The sequence below is a fragment of the Pristiophorus japonicus genome, chromosome 18 (genome assembly GCF_044704955.1).
Source record: "Pristiophorus japonicus isolate sPriJap1 chromosome 18, sPriJap1.hap1, whole genome shotgun sequence".
Lineage (NCBI taxonomy): Eukaryota > Metazoa > Chordata > Chondrichthyes > Pristiophoridae > Pristiophorus > Pristiophorus japonicus.
In genome coordinates this window covers 47,378,407-47,398,019 of record NC_091994.1, presented here as the reverse complement: position 1 = coordinate 47,398,019, position 19,613 = coordinate 47,378,407, and the positions used below count along the sequence as shown (strand labels likewise).

Genomic DNA, 19,613 nt, shown 5'->3' with positions numbered 1-19,613 from the left:
GGAATGTAAACCATCTTTACAATTTCACCGTAGCCCTTGAGGATTTGTTCCAATTGCAAGTTTAACATCAAAAAAATTCCAAAGCACTTTTAGCAATTGATACAAAATAATAAACTGGGAGCATCCCGATTGTTTTATATTTGAGTCACTAGTTCAGAATGCAGGGTCCACACGTCAGCTGTTGCCCAGTGGTAATGTATAAGTTCATGTTACTTTCATTCCTGAAGCTCCTCCCTCTTCCCGAAGACCGCCCACAATTATTTTTCCAGGCTTGTTATAAGCTTTACTGCTGTTCCGATATCACTTGTGTTTCCTTGAGTCTGATCAGCCGTTCGTTTGTTTGTTTAAACATAATTCACTGAAAGAGTGAGTGAAGCGAGCAAGAAGATGGATCAGGCGCAGCTCCGGGCACCTGAGACTTTAGAGGAACTGATCAAACAACTTTACGAGATTTTCTCCACCGATAAAATCAACGTGGAAGAGGTGCATGCTCTGATGGAATCTTACAAGAGTAACCCCGCAGATTGGAGTAAATTCGCAAAGTTCGACAAATACAGGTAACCATTTCAACCAGCAGCTTAACGGCAGTCACGGTGTAGGTTACAAACCCTTGGGAGAAAACAGTGTCGAAACACAAATCATACCTGTGCTGGAACTTCCGACACTGCATAAATACATTCTTTGTATTAAATATTGGAAAAGCCTGTGGGACATTTCTCTATGATTCTGTGATTTCCTATTGGTGCGTTTTAAATGTTAACATAGTCAGATTGTTACAATAAGGTAACAATAATGTTGCAAGTTATCTAAGTTCAACAAGTTTTTTCCACAGCTGGGAGGGTGAGGGGCGGTGGTGGGGGAGAGTCCGGAGCTTTGGACAAGATCAAACACGCAGTTATGTGGAGACGTTTTCTGTCAAGTTGCCACAAAGGGATCTGCAGTTTCCCCAGTGAATTATTCCTTATGCTGGGTTTTAGATGTAATGCATTGCAATGTGACAGATTCGATGGAGAACTTCGCAATGTATACAATTGGCAGCTTACTCCCGCTTTCCTTCGAGGGACGAATTGAATTGGGTGTCTGTCAGGTAGTGTTCTATGTCTGTCTTGACACTTTGCTGACAGCATCAGTTGTTGCAAACCGGTTGGCCTCGGTATGTTTCTGTGCCTTCACAATCAAATAACTCTGCACACTTGCATGTGTTAAACTTGGCTGAAGTACAGGGTCCCGGCGATTTCGGGAGAGGATAAAAAAGACAATGTCAGTCCCTCTTGGAGAAGTCTCGGGACCTTAAAGGGGCGCTGTTTTCGTGGGCAATGTCTGGCAACAGCGTTTATCTGTGCTGTAAAATAGTGGGGGCTTTTGGGGTGTGGTGGGGTGGGGGGTGGGGAGCGAATGAATAAAATATTTGCCAGATATGTCTTCATGAGGTTAGTTTTGCCTCAGAGCTAACGAACCAATTCAAGTTGTTTACATTATACGAAGGTAAGTAGCACAGGCTTACAATAAAATAATATTTGTTGACTTGAACATAATGAGATAAATTTGCGATTCTCAATCTCAAATTGCTCCCCATTAACCTGCGGCATTCTTAAAAAAACTGATTTTCCTAAACACTGAAACTGGCGGTGTAACTGCTGACATTCTGTTATTAGAGTTAGTTTATTAACATTCTCAAATGTAGATGTGTTGTTTAGTTAGTAACTAAGCAACGTCCCTGATATTCGCGGTCTCCAAGCCATGTTGCTGTGCTCATGAACGCATCTGTTAAATATTTCAGGGATCACCCCAGTTGTAATTACCACCTCCCCCTCACCCATTGCCAACATGTTGGCTTTGTTTACATGAAGTCAGTAATTTGTGTTTCTGTTTGTTTTGTGCAGTGAATCTTGTCAATAAGTAACGAGGTTCTGTATAAACCCCTCTAAAAAAAATACTTGCAATTATGTGGTTGAAGTACTTTTTTACATAGGCAAATGGGGCAGCAAATTTATGGAGAGTACCCCGTGTTAGGGGAAATGCCAGTTCATCTGTTTTATCATCTCGCTGCTTGAGGAAGGAATGTTAGCCACATACATCTCAATGCTTTCTTGGAATTATAACATTTTCTGATAATCCTACACCAAGGGGAACCCTTGCCACTGCTCAGTCATAGCAACCTGTGAGTCAAAAGATTGTGGGTTCAAGTCCCACTCCAGAGACTTGAGCACAAAAATCTATGCTGACACTCCAGTGCAGTGCTGAGGGAGTCGGAGATGCCGTCTTTGGGATGAAACGTTAAATCGAGGCTCTCTCAGGTGGATGTAAAAGATCCCATGGCACTATTTCGAAGAAGAGCAGGGGAGTTATCCTCGGTGGCCTGGCCAATATTTATCCCTCAATCAACATCACTAAAACAGATTATCTGGTCATTATCACATTGCTGTTTGTGGGGGTCAGATTGTCAGAATGAGGTTTAATAATGTTGCAAGTTTTAATCTAAATTCGAAAACTTTTTTCCATAGCTGGGGGCGGGGGGTGGGGGGAAGAGTCCAGAGCTTTTGTCAGGATCAAACACGCAGAATTATGTAGAGATGTTTTCTGTCCAGTTCCCCCAAAGTAATCTCAGGTTTTTCCAATAAATTATTCCTAAACTGACTTACTGCATTGCAATGTGACTGATTCAATGGATAACTTTACAATGTATACAATTGACAGCTTACAACCGGTTTCCTTCTAGGGGTGGATTTAGAATTGGGTGTTTCTAGGTTAGTGTTCTATGTCTGTCTTGTCACTTTACTGCCTTGAACAGACAATGTAGGCTGACACTCCAGTGCAGTGCTGAGAGAGTCTTCCGAATGAGACGTTAAACCGAGGCCCTGTCTGCTCCCTCAGGTTGACGTAAAAGATCCCACGGCACTATTTTGAAGAACAGGGCAGTTCTCCACAGTGTCCTAGCCAATATTTATCCTTCGACCAACACAACAATAGCAGATGATCTGGTCAGGATCACATTGCTGTTTGTGAGACCCTGCTGTGCACAGATTGGTTGCCAAGTTTCCTACATTACAACAGTGACAACACTCAAAAAAAATACTTAATTGGTCTAAAAGCACTTTGGGATATCATGAGGACGTGTAAAGCGCAAATTCTTTCTGTCTATAGATATTCCCAGGATTGAAACAGAATATGACTTATTCAGTCAGTATAATTCAGTGGCCCGGATATTATCCACTACATGTGCCACACTTCTGTGTATATAGCCATCCTGCATTTTCAGTATAGAGCCTTTCTAGACAGGAATTAAAGTCAGAGAACGATCCACAACATTGCTGTCAAGTGAGACCATGTGGGAGTGATGGATCACTGAATAAATCCTAATGTCTCAAACGGACAACCATATATCTCTGGTTGCCCATTTGATACAACTGAATGGTTTGCTGGGCCACTTCAGAGGGCAGTTAAGTCAACCACATTATTGTGGAACAAGAATCACATATAAGGACAGCAGGTTTCCATCCCTAAAGGGGATTAGTAAACCGATTGGGTTTTTACAACAATCTGACAACTTTATGGTCACTTCTAGTGATACCAGCTTTTAAAAAAAACTGAATTCAAATTCTCAAATTGCAATGATGGATTTGAACTCACGTCTCTGGATTATTCATCCAGGTCTCTGGATTACGGTCCAGTAACATAAACCACTATACTACTGTACCCAGATGAGGAAGAAAATAGCTTTTAAAAAATTTGTTCTGGGATGTGGGCATTGCTGGCAAGGCCAGCATTTATTGCCTATCCATAATTGCCCTTGAGAAGATGGCAGTGAGCCGCCTTCTTGAGCCGCTGCAGTCCTTGTGGTGAAAGAACTCCCACAGTGCTGTTAGGGAGGGAGTTCCAAGATTTTGACCCAGTGACAATGAATGAATGGTGATATATTTCCAAGTCAGGATGGTGTGTAACTTGGTGGGGAACTTGCAGGTGATGGTGCTCCCATGCGCCTGCTGCTACCCTTGTCTTTCTAGATGGTAGTGGTCACGGGTTTGGAAGGTTTTGCCAAAGAAGCCTTGGCGAGTTGATGCAGTGCATCTTGTAGCCACGGCGCGCTGGTGATGGAGTGAGTGAATGTTTAAGATGGTGGATGGGGTGCCAATCAAGCGGGCTGCTTTGTCCTGGATGGGTGTCGAGCTTATTGAGTGTTGTTGGAACTGCACTCATCCAGGCAAGTGCAGAATATTCCATCACACTCCTGACTTGTGCCTTGTAGATGATGGAAAGGCTTTGGGGAGTCAGCAGGTGAGACACTCGCCGTAGAATACCCAGCCTCTGACCTGCTCTTGTTGCCATGGTATTTCTGTAGCTGGTCCAGTTAAGTTTCTGATCAATAGTGACCCCCAGGATCTTGATGGTGGGAGGTTCGGCGATGGTAATGCCGTTGACTATCAAGGGGAGGTGGTTTGACTCTCACTTGTTGGAGATGGTCATTGTCTGGCACTTGTGTGGCGCAATAGGTGCCCCATTGTTCCACAACCCTTGCAAACATACTCTTTGAATCGGCATGAATGGAAATGATGATCACCCCCGCAGCGCCAACAAGGTGTTAATGGCCTTCCATTCATCACCCTTGATGGTGGACTTTGAGTCATCTGCGGACGTGCAGCTGCAGGTATGTGTGACCTGCCCTGTACATTACGATTCGAAAACAACATCACTTTGTTCACAGTACTTGTAGCAGCACTTGTGTGCTGAGAGAATTGCTTCGCATTGTCACTGGTGGCAATGAACACCTGGGCTATCGCTATGGCCTTACTCAAGGTTGGGGTCTCTACAGTCAAAAGTTTGCGAAGTATGGTTTCGTGGCCAGTACCAAGTACGAAAATGTCTCTGAGCATGTGCTCCAAATATCCTTCAAATTCGCAATGTCCTGCAAGGCATCTTAGCTCGGCGACATAACTCGCCACTTCCTGGCCTTCAGACCTTTTGTAGGTGTAGAACCGGTACCTCACCATCAGAACGCTTTCCTTCGGGTTCAAATGCTCTCGGATCAGTGTGCACAAATCATCGTACGATTTCTCCGTGAGTTTCGCTGGAGTGAGCAGATTCTTCATGAGGCCATACGTTGGTGCCCCTCAGACGGTGAGGAGGATCGCCCTTCGTTTGGCAGTGCTCTCTTCCCCATCTAGCTCGTTGGCCACGAAGTTTTGGTCGAGTCGCCCCACAAAAGTTTCCCAATCATCTCCTCCGAAAATTTCTCCAGGATGCCCACTGTTCTCTGCATCTTTGGGTTCGCTATCTATACCTCGTCGCCACATGTTGTGTATGGAGAGTCAGACTGAACACTGTGAGCTCAAAGTAAAATGTGACCGTAGTCTTTTATTGCAGGTCTCCAGAGTGCCTCTCCAACCTGTGAAGCCTGCTTAATACCTGTGCCCCCAAGGAATTATGGGATCCCTTGGGACTCCAGGGGATGAGCACTCTGGTGGCTGTACAGAGTAAATACGTCCACATATATGACAGAAAGAAAACCTATTCTTGATGCAAATCTAATTACTGTCGTTAAGTGATTCTATGCAGAAAATGAACTTTTGTATTTTTGAATGTGATTGGGAGAACCTTTTGTTCAGTAGGCTTTGGGCTGACATATATGCTGATTTTCTGCTATAATTTGGTTCTGTGATAACTAATTGACACTTCGACTCTGTGCTGGACTGGAACATCACCTCACCAACATGCAAACATTGAATCAGGAAGTCTATGAAGGATTGTGATCTGTAATAGCCTTGAAAATTAATGGAATGTATTATTAAAAAGTTCTCATATTCAAAGGGGTATTCAAAGCGGCTCACTGTCTCACACACAGATGAGGCACTGAATGAACTCCCTGTACAGGCTTAGAGAGGGAAAGGGGCTCACTGTCAGAGGGAAATACCCTCATATTCATCCAAAACATGGCAGAACTCAAGCCACAATGTAATCAGACAATCATTGTTCCCACAAAATATACACAAACAGTCTGGTATAGGCGCATAGTTAAAGCATGTTGTAATCTCATACGCCTGCCCTTCTAATCTCTCGGGACCTTTACTTTGCTCTGCACTATCTTTCGTCATTCCCTTAGCAGTGGGTTTTTTTTTTTAAAAAACAGTCCGGCTCCAAAGCTCCCTTCTCCCTCCCCCCCCTTTACTGATGCTGGCTGTAGCAGGGCCACGGAGGGGGGAGGGGTTGTGTCCACGCAATGGGGCCTCATCCAAGTCACTGTGTGTATGTAACGACCGGAGGGGTGGGGGGCAGTGGAGAAGGGAGTCAGTCACTGGGTGTACATCCAAGTAACCATTCTTCACGTGTCTTGACAGTCATAGGGCTATTCAATTGTAGCAGGCATCACAGCTGTAATGTACGTACCTGTGACCATGCTCACAGGTTTGTAGAGCTGTTGCATTGTGAGTGTCTTACCCAGTTACATGATATTCACAAGACTCGAGAAAACCCAAGTCAGTTGGGTCTCGGCCATCCACGATGAGGTATGAGTTTACAAGGGACACCGTCAATCACACATTTAAAGTTGTGTTTCTTAAAAGTTGTAAAATGGGATATATTCTCCCTTTCCCAAAAGTGAGTGAGACACAGTACTAGAATGGTTTAGTTCAATAAAATTTTATATAAAACTTGTCATTAGTATAAAACTTTAACAATGTAATAAAATAACTTATTTTTTATGAATTCAAATTTTGATAACAACAAACAACAACAACAACAGCTCCTGCAGCACCATTTCCTCCGTCTCTTCCACCATCTCTTAATTTGTTCTTCCCTGCAATGACGCCTCTCTGGGAAGGGCAGGCGATTCCACCTGTGCAACTGTAAAAACATAACATTAATGGTTGGCGGCAGGGGAGGGGTCAGAGGTAACATCAGAGCATTTCATTTTGCACAGGCTTATGTGGAGAACAAATATTTTTTACCGAGAATCATTACATGAAACGATCATTAGCAAAGTGTAGAGAAATTACATGACATAACAAAACTTGAGTCCCAAACAGTTTGCTTTCCAAGTGGCATAGTGTCATCAACCAAAAATTTATGTCACAACTAACAACATTGCTTGCTCCCAGCATTACATTACATTCTTCATTATATTGCCATAAGATTGAATTACATGACTGCAGTACAGTCCAGGGATTATGTAGACTTACCCTTCGGGAGAACTGGTTCTGCACCAACACACGTGGTGGTGCGATCATTCACTCCTGTCAGGGCTGCAGTGCGTTCCTCAAGTTCCGTCAGAGGAATAGTCTTCGGCGGACCCCGCCCGTTTTGTGTAGCTCCGCCCCAATGCCGGCTAGTTTTTTCTGCAAAGGTGACAAAAAATGTGAACTAATTGGACAGCTACTAATACCGAACACACACATATATCTCACATCATAGGCAGTCCTCGAAACGAGGATGACTTGCTTCCACGCCAAAAAAGGATGAGTTCACAGGTGTTTCTATGAAGGACCTGAACTGCATCCTGAAGAGTGGAAGATGCCTGGGTGTGGATTTTTTAAAACAGAGCTAGGCCTTGGTCCAGTGGCAAAGCAGAGCTGGTCTCCACATATATACATACACAATATATAGGTACACATCCCCAATTAACCGCCCCCAGTCTTTTCGTCAATGAGTGCACAATTTAAGTTTTGTTAGCACACAAATGTTGCATGATGCACACAAATGTTGCATGATGAACACATGAAACTACAGAGGAGTAACACAATGAGATCGATGATGGGAAGTAAAAATGACACCAAGCTTTACAACATAAATAAACGTGTCACTGCTTAAGAGTAAATTGATAAAAGTTAGTACTTACTCTCGTAGACCCAACGATGTAATTCCACCATTTGCAGCACTGGTTCGGCCCCCAGAGGAGACTGCCTCAGCGATCTCTTGCCATAACCGTCGATACACGAATGGTGATGGTTTCCCTTGCCCACCCTGTGTTAACTGATTCCAACGGGCCTCCACTTCATCCACCAATGACTCCTGGGCTTCCTCCGAGAAACAAGTGGCCCTTTTTCTCTCACCTATTCTCTCTCCACTTCCATGGCTTGATTCTCCATTGTATCGATATTTATTTATATATATACATACATTTCAATTGAATTAATTATTTATTATCATATTTAAGATGTATTATTATAATTGTTACTAGTTACATTATTAATTATATAATATGATATAATTGTCAAGATACTAAATACTCCTCAAAAAACCGAAAAAATCCTCACAGCTCCTTTCTCACTGACCGGAACTAACCTCTGCAGCTTGAAAATGTTGAGTGCCGTCCTTCTCTTCTCTGCACATGTGCGGGGTCACCTTCTACCCCGAAATCGCGGGAGAATAGCCGCGCGTGCGCAGAGAAGCTTTTGTACAGAGGTTCTGCTTCCCTTTCTAAAGGTAAGGTGATCGCTGACTTTTGTCCCGTTTTGGCCGCCTGCTCGAGTCCACTATCGCTCGGCTTCGCCGCCACCGACACCGAGGACCCGAAAACCTCGGGAGCACGCACCAGCGGTATTCCGGCAGTTAACAAGACGCAACCGCCGGAATGCCGCTAACGGTCGGGCGCCAGCGATGTGAGTGAAATTTCTAGCCCTTGCTCTCCTGGCAAACTGAATGTAAAGGATTTTTAGGAAAAATGAAAACTATAAAGTACAGTACCGGTGGGAACCAACTACTGTGTTAAAAGCACTGGGGAGGGTGATACCTGCTTCAGTCAGTCAGCGGTATCACCCGCTCACACACTCTGTTCCGCTGACTCCACCCTCCTGTGCATTGCCCAATACTAAAGCTCATTGGTGGCAAATCTTTCAGCCACTCAGTCCTACTCTCAGGGACTCCCTCCCTAAACCTCTCCACCTTTTAAAATCCTCAAACCCCTCCATTGCTATTTTTTTGGTCACCGCTCCCAATTTCTCTCTTCCTGCCTTGGCATCTGTTTTCCTTACACCTGTGTGTGACACACCTTGGGATGTTTCTCGACATTAAAGGTGCTATATAAACGCAAGTTGTCACTTATGGAATAAAATTTAGAAGTAGCACTTCATTGTTTAACAACATTTTTCTGCCCATCACAAGGGAGCAATCTCCCTCTCGGGTTGCAACAATGGTGTGTATTGTTCCCAAGTAATCTTTGATGAAAATCAGGCAGAGTGGAGACAGTGAGGTTCACGATGTCACAGAATTATGGAAAGTTAACATGCAGGTACAGCAAGCAATGAGGAAAGCAAATGGTATGTTTGCCTTTATTACAAAGGGAAGTCTTACTGCAATTATATCGGGCTTTGGTGAGACCGCACCTGGAGTACTGTGCACAGTTTTGGTCTCCTTACCTAAGGAAGGATATGCTTGCCTTAGAGTGAGCGCTATGCAGGTTCATTAGACTGATTCCTGGGATGAGGGGATTGTACTGAGGGGAGATTGAGGAGAATAGGCCTATATTCTCAGAGTTTACAAGAATGAGAGGTGATCTCATTGAAACATAAAATTTTTAAGGGGCTTGACAGGGTAAATGCTGAGTGACTGTTTCCCATCACTGGAGAGTCTAGAACCAGGGGTCACACAGTCGCAGAATAAGGGGTCGGCCATTTATGATTGAGATAAGGAGAAAGCTCTTCACTCAAACGTTTGTGCATCTTTGGAATTCACTACCCCATAGGGTTGTGGATGCTCTGTCGTTCAATAGATTCAAGAGAGAGATCAATATCTTTTTGATGCGAAGGGAAGCAAGGGATATGGGGATCGGGCAGGAAAGTGTTGAGGTAGAAGATCAGCCAAGATCTTATTGAATGGCAGAGCAGGCTCGAAAGGCCGAATGGTCTACTCTTGCTTCTATTTCTTATATTCTTATGGTGGATACAAAACAGAGGATGTTTGCAGACTGCATTTTATGACGAAGAATGAAGCAAAACATGATTTTTAACAAAGTGTTTTTCTCTCTGGTACCTCACTGGAATCATTGGCCCCAATTTGAAAGGGGCGCGGACACAGTGCACGCGAGACTCTAAGTGGGTGGTGAACCCGGGGAGTCCGGGGATGTGGAGGCCCGGACAATCTTAACAGTCGGGCTTCATTTTAAATAAAAAGACTTGTATTTATATAGCGCCTTTCACGATCCCCGGACGTCTCAAAGCGCTTTACAGCCAATGAAGTACTTTTGGAGTGCAGTCACTGTTGTAATGTAGGAATGTACCACAGCTTTTATCTGAGTCCCGCCCAAACCCGGCCAAATGCACTTACCAAAAAGAGAAGATCTCCTGTGGGAGGCTGCAGGCGAGATCGGTCCCTGGCCGTCAGATAAGTGGTCTGGCCGGACAGGGGAGCCATCACTGCTGCCCCACTCCTGCCTCAGACTAAAACAGCGATGACATCATCAGGCCCCGATCTGCATATTTAAGCAAGACCCATTGGGTCAGGTGCCCTGCTCAAATTTGTGTTACTATTCGGACCCGTCTGCAAGCCAGTGGGATCCTCGGAGTTAAGTCATTCCCCTCATTCTAATTGCTTCGGCCTTGGTTTCCGCCAGGCAGTGGAATTAAAATTGGGATCATTCTTTGAGCATGGTTGTGAGCGCTGGGGCAACCCTTCGCGTGATTCTCCCTCTTTCCTGACTTGTACTCAACTCTTACCCACCTGTGACCAGTGGTTCCTTTAAGCTGCGCTGCCGTTGCCAGCTTTACAATAGGAAAAAATGCGCAAGTGTGGGAATTTGAATGGGCTGCGCAGCCCGGTTGAAGGGGCTGTGCACCCCACAAAAAATTAAAGGGATCATTGCCTGTGACCCCAAGGAAACTAATATTGTAGGCCACCATGCTCAAAGAATGGTCCCAATTTTAATTCCACTGCCTGGGAATTCACAGGCACAAATGCACATCCTGTGGTTCAGTGATACTAAGATGATCTGCTAACAAATGTTACATAAATTCATAACTTCTGTTTAATTTTCTTTTTCTGTAATCTTTCTCTTGTCTAAAATTGCTTGTACTTGAACACAGGAAGACTCCAACTGTCCCTAGGACATTCTTTACTTAGGAGAGGTGTAACCTCATTTCACAATAGAATTGAAGTTGCATTGGACATGTGTTAAACTTGGTTGTCCTATTATATTCTGTATCTGTTCGGCTGAAACTTGTTCAAGCCCAGTGCCAGAATAGCTGCAGGAGACGACTTGGGGCGTATTGGGGCCGAACTTGATTTTGTGCGATAGTGTAAAACAGATGATAGTGAGTTGGCAGCTCGTTTTCCTTCTCTCTCCATTTTCGTGTCCAGAATGGAGGTAAAAATCGGGAGAGATGTAAAATGGGAGGCCAATTCGCTATTGCCCGTTTTACACTCGCACAAAGTCAAGATCTACACCACTGAGTGAAATATTCGCTCAATGCAATTGCATGACAATAGAAACATAGAAACATAGAAAATAGGTGCAGGAGTAGGCCATTCGGCCCTTCGAGCCTGCACCACCATTCAATGAGTTCATGGCTGAACATGCAACTTCAGTAGCCCATTCTTGCTTTCTCGCCATACCCCTTGATCCCCCTAGTAGTAAGGACTACATCTAACTCCTTTTTGAATATATTTAGTGAATTGGCCTCAACAACTTTCTGTGGTAGAGAATTCCACAGGTTCACCACTCTCTGGGTGAAGAAGTTTCTCCTCATCTTGGTCCTAAATGGCTTACCCCTTATCCTTAGACAGTGACCCCTGGTTCTGGACTTCCCCAACATTGGAAACATTCTTCCTGCATCTAACCTGTCTAAACCCGTCAGAATTTTAAACGTTTCTATGAGATCCCCTCTCATTCTTCTGAACTCCAGTGAATACAAACCCACTTGATCCAGTCTTTCTTGATAGGTCAGTCCCTGGAATCAGTCTGGTGAACCTTCGCTGCACTCCCTCAATAGCAAAAATGTCCTTCCTCAGATTAGGAGACCAAAACTGAACACAATACTCCAGGTGTGGCCTCACCCTGTACAACTGTAGTAACACTTCCCTGCCCCTGTACTCAAATCCCCTCGCTATGAAGGCCAACATGCCATTTACTTTCTTAACCACCTGCTGTACCTGCATGCCAACCTTCAATGACTGATGTACCATGACACCCAGGTCTCGTTTGCACCTCCCCTTTTCCTAATCTTTCACCATTCAGATAATAGTTTGTCTCTCTGTTTTTACCACCAAAGTGGATAACCTCACATTTATCCACATTATACTTCATCTGCCATGCATTTGGCCACTCACCTAACCTATCCAAGTCACTCTGCAGCCTCATAGCAACCTCCTCGCAGCTCACATTGCCACCCAACTTAGTGTCATCCGCAAATTTGGAGATACTACATTTAATCCCCTTGTCTAAATCATTAATGTACAATGTAAACAGCTGGGGCCCCAGCACAGAACCTTGCGGTACCCCATTAGTCACTGCCTGCCATTCTGAAAAGTACCCATTTACTCCTACTCTTTGCTTCCTGTCTGACAACCAGTTCTCAATCCACGTCAGCACACTACCCCTAATCCCATGTGCTTTAACTTTGCACATTAATCTCTTGTGTGGGACCTTGTCGAAAGCCTTCTGAAAGTCCAAATACACCACATCAACTGGTTCTCCCTTGTCCACTCTACTGGAAACATCCTCAAAAAATTCCAGAAGATTTGTCAAACATGATTTCCCTTTCACAAATCCATGCTGACTTGGACCTATCATGTCACCTCTTTCCAAATGCACTGCTATGACATCCTTAATAATTGATTCCATCATTTTACCCACTACCGATGTCAGACTGACCAGTCTATAATTCCCTGTTTTCTCTCTCCCTCCTTTCTTAAAAAGTAGGGTTACATTGGCTACCCTCCACTTCATAGGAACTGATCCAGAGTCTATAGAATGTTGGAAAATGACTGTCAGTGCATCTGCTATTTCCAAGGCCACCTCCTTAAGTACTCTGGGATGCAGACCATCAGGCCCTGGGGATTTATCGGCCTTCAATCCCATCAATTTCCCCAACACAATTTCACGACTAATAAGGATTTCCCTCAGTTCCTCCTTCTTACTAGACCCTCTGACCCCTTTTATATCCGGAAGGTTGTTGTGTCCTCCTTCGTGAAACCGAACCAAAGTATTTGTTCAATTGGTCTGCCATTTCTTTGTTCCTAGTTACGACGTTCCCTGATTCTGACTGCAGGGGACCTACGTTTGTCTTTACTAACCTTTTTCTCTTTACATATCTATAGAAGCTTTTGCAGTCCATTTTAATGTTCCCTGCAAGCTTCCTCTCGTACTCTTATTTTCCCTGCCCTAATCAAACCTTTTGTCCTCCTCTTCTAAGTTTTAGTTACTTGCCAGATACTTGAGCACAAAAAAAATCTAAATTGACACTCCAGTGCAGTGCTGACTGTCGTGTTTCCCAAAGTACAACAGTGACGACACTCCAAAAGTACTTCATTGGCTGTTAAATGCTGCACTGTTATGGTGCCGTCTTTTGGATGAGACATTAAACGGAGGCCCCGTCTGCTCTCTCAGGTGGATGTAAAAGAGCCCATGGCACTATTTCGAAGAAGAGCAGAGGACTTACCCCAGTGTCCTGGCCAATATTTACCCCTCAATCAACATAACAAAAAGACAGATTATCTGGTCATTATCACAGTGCTGTTTGTGGGAACTTGCTTGTGCGCAAATTGACTGTCGTGTTTCCCAAAGTACAACAGTGACGACACTCCAAAAGTACTTCATTGGCTGTTAAGCACTTTGAGACATCCGATGGTCGTGAAAGGCGCTATATAAATGTGAATCTTTCTTTTTGGTTGGATATAGTTTTGGAGGATTCATCACATGACTACCCACCTCCAACTGCCCCACCCAATGCTCCCACTATTAGCCGTCCAACATGTTCATCCTCACGAGGCACCGTCTCATGGCCAATTGGAAAACTACCGGACACTTCATTACCCGTTTGATGATTCTTGATTGCCTGTCAGTCTTTTCCCCCAACTCCAATATTTGTATAAGCAATAAACAAAGGTGTTCAAAGAAAATGAAAAAAAGAACACCTTTCTTTTCGTGCCCATTGGTTGCTTGCAGCGGTGTCCTGGAGATTAATTTTTAATTGTTGGAGATTCCAGGGTAATCCAGGAGGGTTGCGAACCCTAAGCCTGACCCAGATCTGTTAACTTTACATATTGTTTTCAACACATATGTGTTCTTAATCTACATTAACTGTAGTAACCTTGCAGTAAGTAATTTCCCACTGTGAACATAGTCTGGTTAAATGTTAAACATTTTGTCCTAAACAGGATGACATGCACGAGGTGGATGATCTTGCGTGGCCCTTTTTCACCCGGTTAACTGTATTGCTGTCTGAGACCACAGCTGTGCACTGCCTCACCATTTCCCACCATCAAATAACGAAAATAAGGAACTTGCATTTATGTAACGGTATATTACATTCTCAGGTCGTCCCAAAGCCCTTCACTGCAAATAAGTTACTTTTGAAGTGCAGTCATTGTTGTTATGTAGGCAAATTGGGCAGTCAATTTGCACACAATATTGTCCCACAAACAGCAAATGAATGAATGGCCAGACAGAGTTTTATTTTTGGTGAACTGGTCACATAAGTAGCTTAGTGTTTGCCAGGCTCAGCACAGAATCTCAAAGTCTAGATTTCATTAACGTTAGCAGCACCAGTGCAGGAAGATCTCCTTCTCTCAGCCTGGCTGATCTGATCGTCCTTCTAAGGAGTCGAAGCCCCAAACACTGTAAAACGTAATACAGGTATAACCCCAGAATAAGATGGGACCATTGGGTTCAACAAACCTAATCCGTCTATAGATGGAAGACATGGATTGCCTTAAAGTGGAGATAAAAGGAAATGTAGTAAATCTGAAATTAAAAACAGATAATGTTGAAAATGCACAGCAGATCCATCAGCATCTGAAAGAAAAGATGAGTAACATAAAAGGTGGGACCCTCGGCCAGAACTAAAGGCCAGAATTTGACCATTTCAGTCTGTATCTAACCCCAGCATCTTCCGTTCTGGTCCTAACTAGATATTTTTCCAGCCCTATAGTAATAGATAGTTTCTACAAGTTGCTGAGATGGTTATAAGAGGGCACACATTTCAGATAAGGAACTAAAAGGGGAAGTTAGAAATGAAAGGGTGCTTAGAATGTGGATTCTCTGCACAAACTGTCATGGAAATAGAACCCATGAATTCTTTTAAAAGGGAGTTGGACAGTTGCCTGAAACAAAGGAGCACTCAAGAAAATGGGATGAGTGTGTGAGGGTGGAATTAGAGTAGGTGGCTCATATGGAGAAAAACACCAGTGTAGACTTGATGGGCTGAATGGTTAGTCTCTGTTGGAACATTCTATGATTGTTTTTTCTTGAAGGAGTTAATCACCAAGGAATAAACTGCTTTATTAGGAGTCTGTTCCACGTATCCACTAACATGAGTGCCTCGCCCAGTGCCCACCTTATGTGAGCATGTGAACATGAAGCACGCACAACCACACAATGGCAGGGTGCTTGCTTTTAGTTTGTCATATTCAATTAGCCTTTGAGCAAACACATTAACACAGCAGAAATACACAGTGCCTGCTAAAACATGCTTTGGAGAAGTACCTGAACATTTGCCAATGGGCTGGTCATTCTTCCTCCGTGATGCTCTACTAATCTTATAATCAAGTGCGTTTAACGCAATCTTGTAAAATTAAGCAAAATGTGAGCACATTTATTGTGGCAATCTTGCTTAGACCAGAAAATTCCTTCCTCACCTGTTCCCATGTTCAACAAGACAGCATTCAGCCATCTATGATGTGACTGGAGGATGTCTGTAAACTCCAAAAAGGAAGACCTTAATGTGCAGGACCTCCTGGAGCAAGACCTGAAGCAGAGCCGTTTTTGTTGAATGCAACAGCTCTACTTCATCAAGTTGCTGCAGCCATTTCTCCCCCTCCCGATCAGCAGTTCCTAAAGAGCTACTGGCACCAGATAACCCATTCCTTGACCCCATCCATTTCCAATGAGTTGTATGCTGTGTACCAGGAACACCCGTGATATCAAAGAACTGTAGGTTCGAGGAGCTCCCAAAGACCACCAGCCTCACCATCACCGCACCAGGACTACATTCTCAGCCCCCTCATCGCTCAAGGATTGGAGCTTGTTCATTGTTCCTGTTGTACTGTTCTGCAAACCCGATCCATATTAAATAGTCCACATTGCGTTTGCTTCTCAAAATTTCAAAACGATTTGAACTTTTCTCCAGTGAAAGCTAATTCAGGACTGTCAGTCCCTCCTCAAGTATTACAGCCCTAAGCCCCAGAATTACTATTCTTCTGTAGACCCTCCCCCATGTGTCGATGCTTTGAAGATGGATGCCCATTCATGCACATGATATTCCAAAAGTGGCTTCAACAATGATCTGTGCAAGATTATTACAGCTTGCTTTGAAGTATAACCAAATGTCCTTGAGATGCCTTGCAGTACTTTGTTAGCTTTGTTGATAACAGTTTCACATTGAATGGATACTTTCACTGCATGGTTAATAAAGCTAGATAAGTACTTCTCCTTTTCTCTCCTTGTGTACAAGTGCTTTGTTTACCGTTGCAGTTGTTCCTTACATTTGTTCCTATTAAAATCCATCCCTTATTCCTTAGCCCATGGACTTTGGTCTGGATCCCTCTGAGTGCTTAAATCTGCTTTATATTCATCATCTGGTCACATAGCTTGGTGTTATCAGATAATATTGCTAATTACAAAAGTAAAATACTGCAGATGCTGGAATCTGGAATAAAAACAGAAAATGCTGGAACTCTCAGCGAGTCAGGCAGCGTCTGTGGAGAGGAAGCAGAGTTAACGTTTCGGGTTGACAACCCTTCGTCAGAACTGGAGAGTGTTCAGAAAGAACAAAAGGGAAGGTCTGTGATAGGTTGGAAGATAGGAGAGATTCGAGAGACAAAAGGGATGATGGGCCAAATTCAAATGGTAATGCCAGGAGTTAGAAAAACATTAGTCAAGATAGGGTGTGAATGGCGGGATAACGACCAGTTGCCATTAGAGACAAGGGAATAAAAAGAAAGAAAGAGGCTCTGAGGTGGGGAGAGGGAGGGGGAGAGGGGGGGAAGGGAGCCAAAGGTAACCGCTGCCAATCTTTGGTTCCCTTTCCGCCCCCTCCCCCCGCCCCCCAGAGCCTGTTTCTTTTTTTCTCCTTAACTCTAATGGCAACTGGTCATTATCCCGCCATTCACACCCTATCTTGACTAATGTTTTTCTAACTCCTGGCATTACCATTTGAATTTGAGCCATCATCCCTTTTGTGTCTCATGTCTTCCAACCTATCACAGACCTTCCCTTTTGCAATATTACTAATTATATGGGGTGATTCTGCAAATCTGCACTCCCAATGGGATGCTGCACTCAGGGAGCACAGATTGGATATGGGGCTGCAACACTCTCACCCCGATTCTCCAACCGGCGCTCCCTGCAAGGGTGACTACCACATAGGAGCACAGGTTCACGGACACATCTCTCCACTCTCCACTACATCCTTTGTCAGCAGTGTAAACCCCTGTGGGCTGCCCCTGTACTCAGGGGTTGTCCAACTGTTCCCTTCACAGCTTCTATAAGTGTGTACTATGGAGCAATGTTCCCTCTAAGCTACACGGCCACGCAGCAATGGGAAAGACCCCGTGCAGGCCACTCACCGGCTTCTCCATTGTAAATGCTGCCCATGTGCGGATGTTTAAAGGGACTGCACACTGAAAGAAACAGGATGCCAGAACAATGTGCAGCCTACAGGGAGCATTGTTATAGAGCCTGACTGGCTGCACATAAAGGTTTAAATCCATTATCCCATTAATTTGCACATATCTCAAATTGCTGATACTAACAGACGTGGGGGTTGATTTTAAGGCCCCTCGCCCAGCAGAAACGGGGCAGTAACACCCCGTAAAATAGTGGGAAGACACTTATTGCCTCGTTCCCGCCATCACTGCAACCGCCGCAATCTTCCCCGGACAAACTGCTCAGAGGCGGGAGCGCCTGCCTGAAACAGGTGGTAGAGCCATTCAAAATGTAAATTAGGGTCTTATGAGGTGCACAAGACCCCAGTCGCCATTTTCGAACTGTACTGGGTGGAGTGTGCGTTGCTGGCGGTCCAACCCGAGGGGAGCCCACAGCAAACTCTGTGTTTATCTCTGTGGGGCTGGAAGAAACAAGAGTGCTCCTCCAGGCTCAGCAAAACCAGCCCAGGATGGTTCTGCTCCAGATCCCCCACCCACTCCTGAGATAGAACCCCCTGCCCCCGGACCCATCTTCTTCTGGCCCGATGACCGGCCAAATGCCCTAGGCGATCAATTTTCACCCACAGCTTGATGCTAATATGGCCTGATCCTAAAAACTGACCATGCCTGCCATCAACACTATCGCTGGTCAGCTACTCAATAGTTGAAATCACTCCCCTGGTGTTCTGACTTAGGATATATCCTCCAGTGAGGTCGCAATGCTAAAAACAGCGCATTTTAAACCCCCAAGCCCCCAAATCTCAATGCAGGACAAACCAACGAATAAGAAATATAAATCATGGAACTGAGTTGGCTGGGCATCAAGGGCAGGGGCGGATTAACCATGGGGCGGATGGGGCTGCCGCACGCAGCCCACCAAATAAATATAGGGAAAAACATATAAGGCCTCCCAAATAGGCTGAGTAGAATAGACAATAAGAGAGGAAAAACAAGACCTTATATATGAATAGGAATCTAGTATTGCGATGTTACCAGAACCAGAATATATACCTACTTGATGCAGAATATATGCTTTCATTGTTGAATATACTGGCCTATGTTTTCATACTCAGAATCAGGATCGTATACGTAATGTAATGAACATGAACAAAGATAACTATAGGCCCATTTGGATCAGTTTGCCCCAGGCCCAACAGGCCCTTAATCCAGCTCTGATCAAGGGCCTGCTCATGGCCCCAGAGTTACTAATTTGACACCCCTGCTCCTACACAACTGAGCTACGACTCATTTCCTTCAGACTTGGGCCTCATTATACATAGGAGAAATCAGTTTTCCCTGGAGTTCTTGAGATTTCTTCTGAACTATCTAGGGAGGAATTGTACCTTACCAATGTATATAAATATTAAATGATATACATAATGGAAATCCAAAATATTTCTTCAAAGTACACCAGGTTGGTAGCAGTGGGTAGCATAGAGTTCAATTAGTGAAAAGTTCATTTTTAACAGTTATCAAGAAGACCTTTTCAAAAAGATGATAAATGTCGGGAATAATCTGCCTGGCAGGACAGGAAAGGTCAAATCATTAAAAGTGTTCAAAATACATTGCATGGCTGTACAATTTAGGGTACTCGAGGTGTGAGCTTTGATAGTAGAGTTAGGGTACAAGAGGGATGTGCTTTGATGAGAAAATGACGGTACTAGAAGGATGATCTTCAATGGGAGAGTGAGGATACTAGAGAGATCGGTGTCAATGGGAGAGTTGGACTACTCGAAGGATGCAAGAATTGGGGTAGTTGAGATGTGAGCTTCGATGGAAAATTATAAAAAGAGTTGGATTTATATAGCGCCTATCATGACCACCGG

General features: G+C 44.2%; 1 protein-coding gene and 1 long non-coding RNA gene across 4 annotated transcripts in view; one reads left to right on the top strand and one right to left on the bottom strand.

Annotated features, from left to right (window-relative positions):
* The first annotated feature begins 263 nt into the window (after window positions 1–263).
* Window positions 264–19,613, top strand: part of LOC139228692 (cysteine dioxygenase type 1-like) — a 42,212-nt gene continuing 22,862 nt past the window's right edge. Inside the window, exon 1 of one of the 3 annotated variants that reach the window (XM_070859954.1) lies at window positions 264–557. In XM_070859954.1, coding sequence (XP_070716055.1) covers window positions 388–557 — 170 coding nt within the window. In that variant the 5' untranslated portion in view covers window positions 264–387. Of the gene's footprint in view, window positions 558–8,360; window positions 8,416–19,613 lie in introns of those variants that run through there. The other 2 variants (XM_070859953.1, XM_070859955.1) reach the window with 2 other exon arrangements.
* LOC139228693 (uncharacterized) lies at window positions 6,618–8,750 on the bottom strand. The gene is made up of 3 exons (XR_011587602.1): window positions 7,829–8,750; window positions 7,173–7,328; window positions 6,618–6,837 (listed from the first exon to the last, which is right to left on the bottom strand). It is a non-coding gene; the product is annotated as an uncharacterized lncRNA (long non-coding RNA).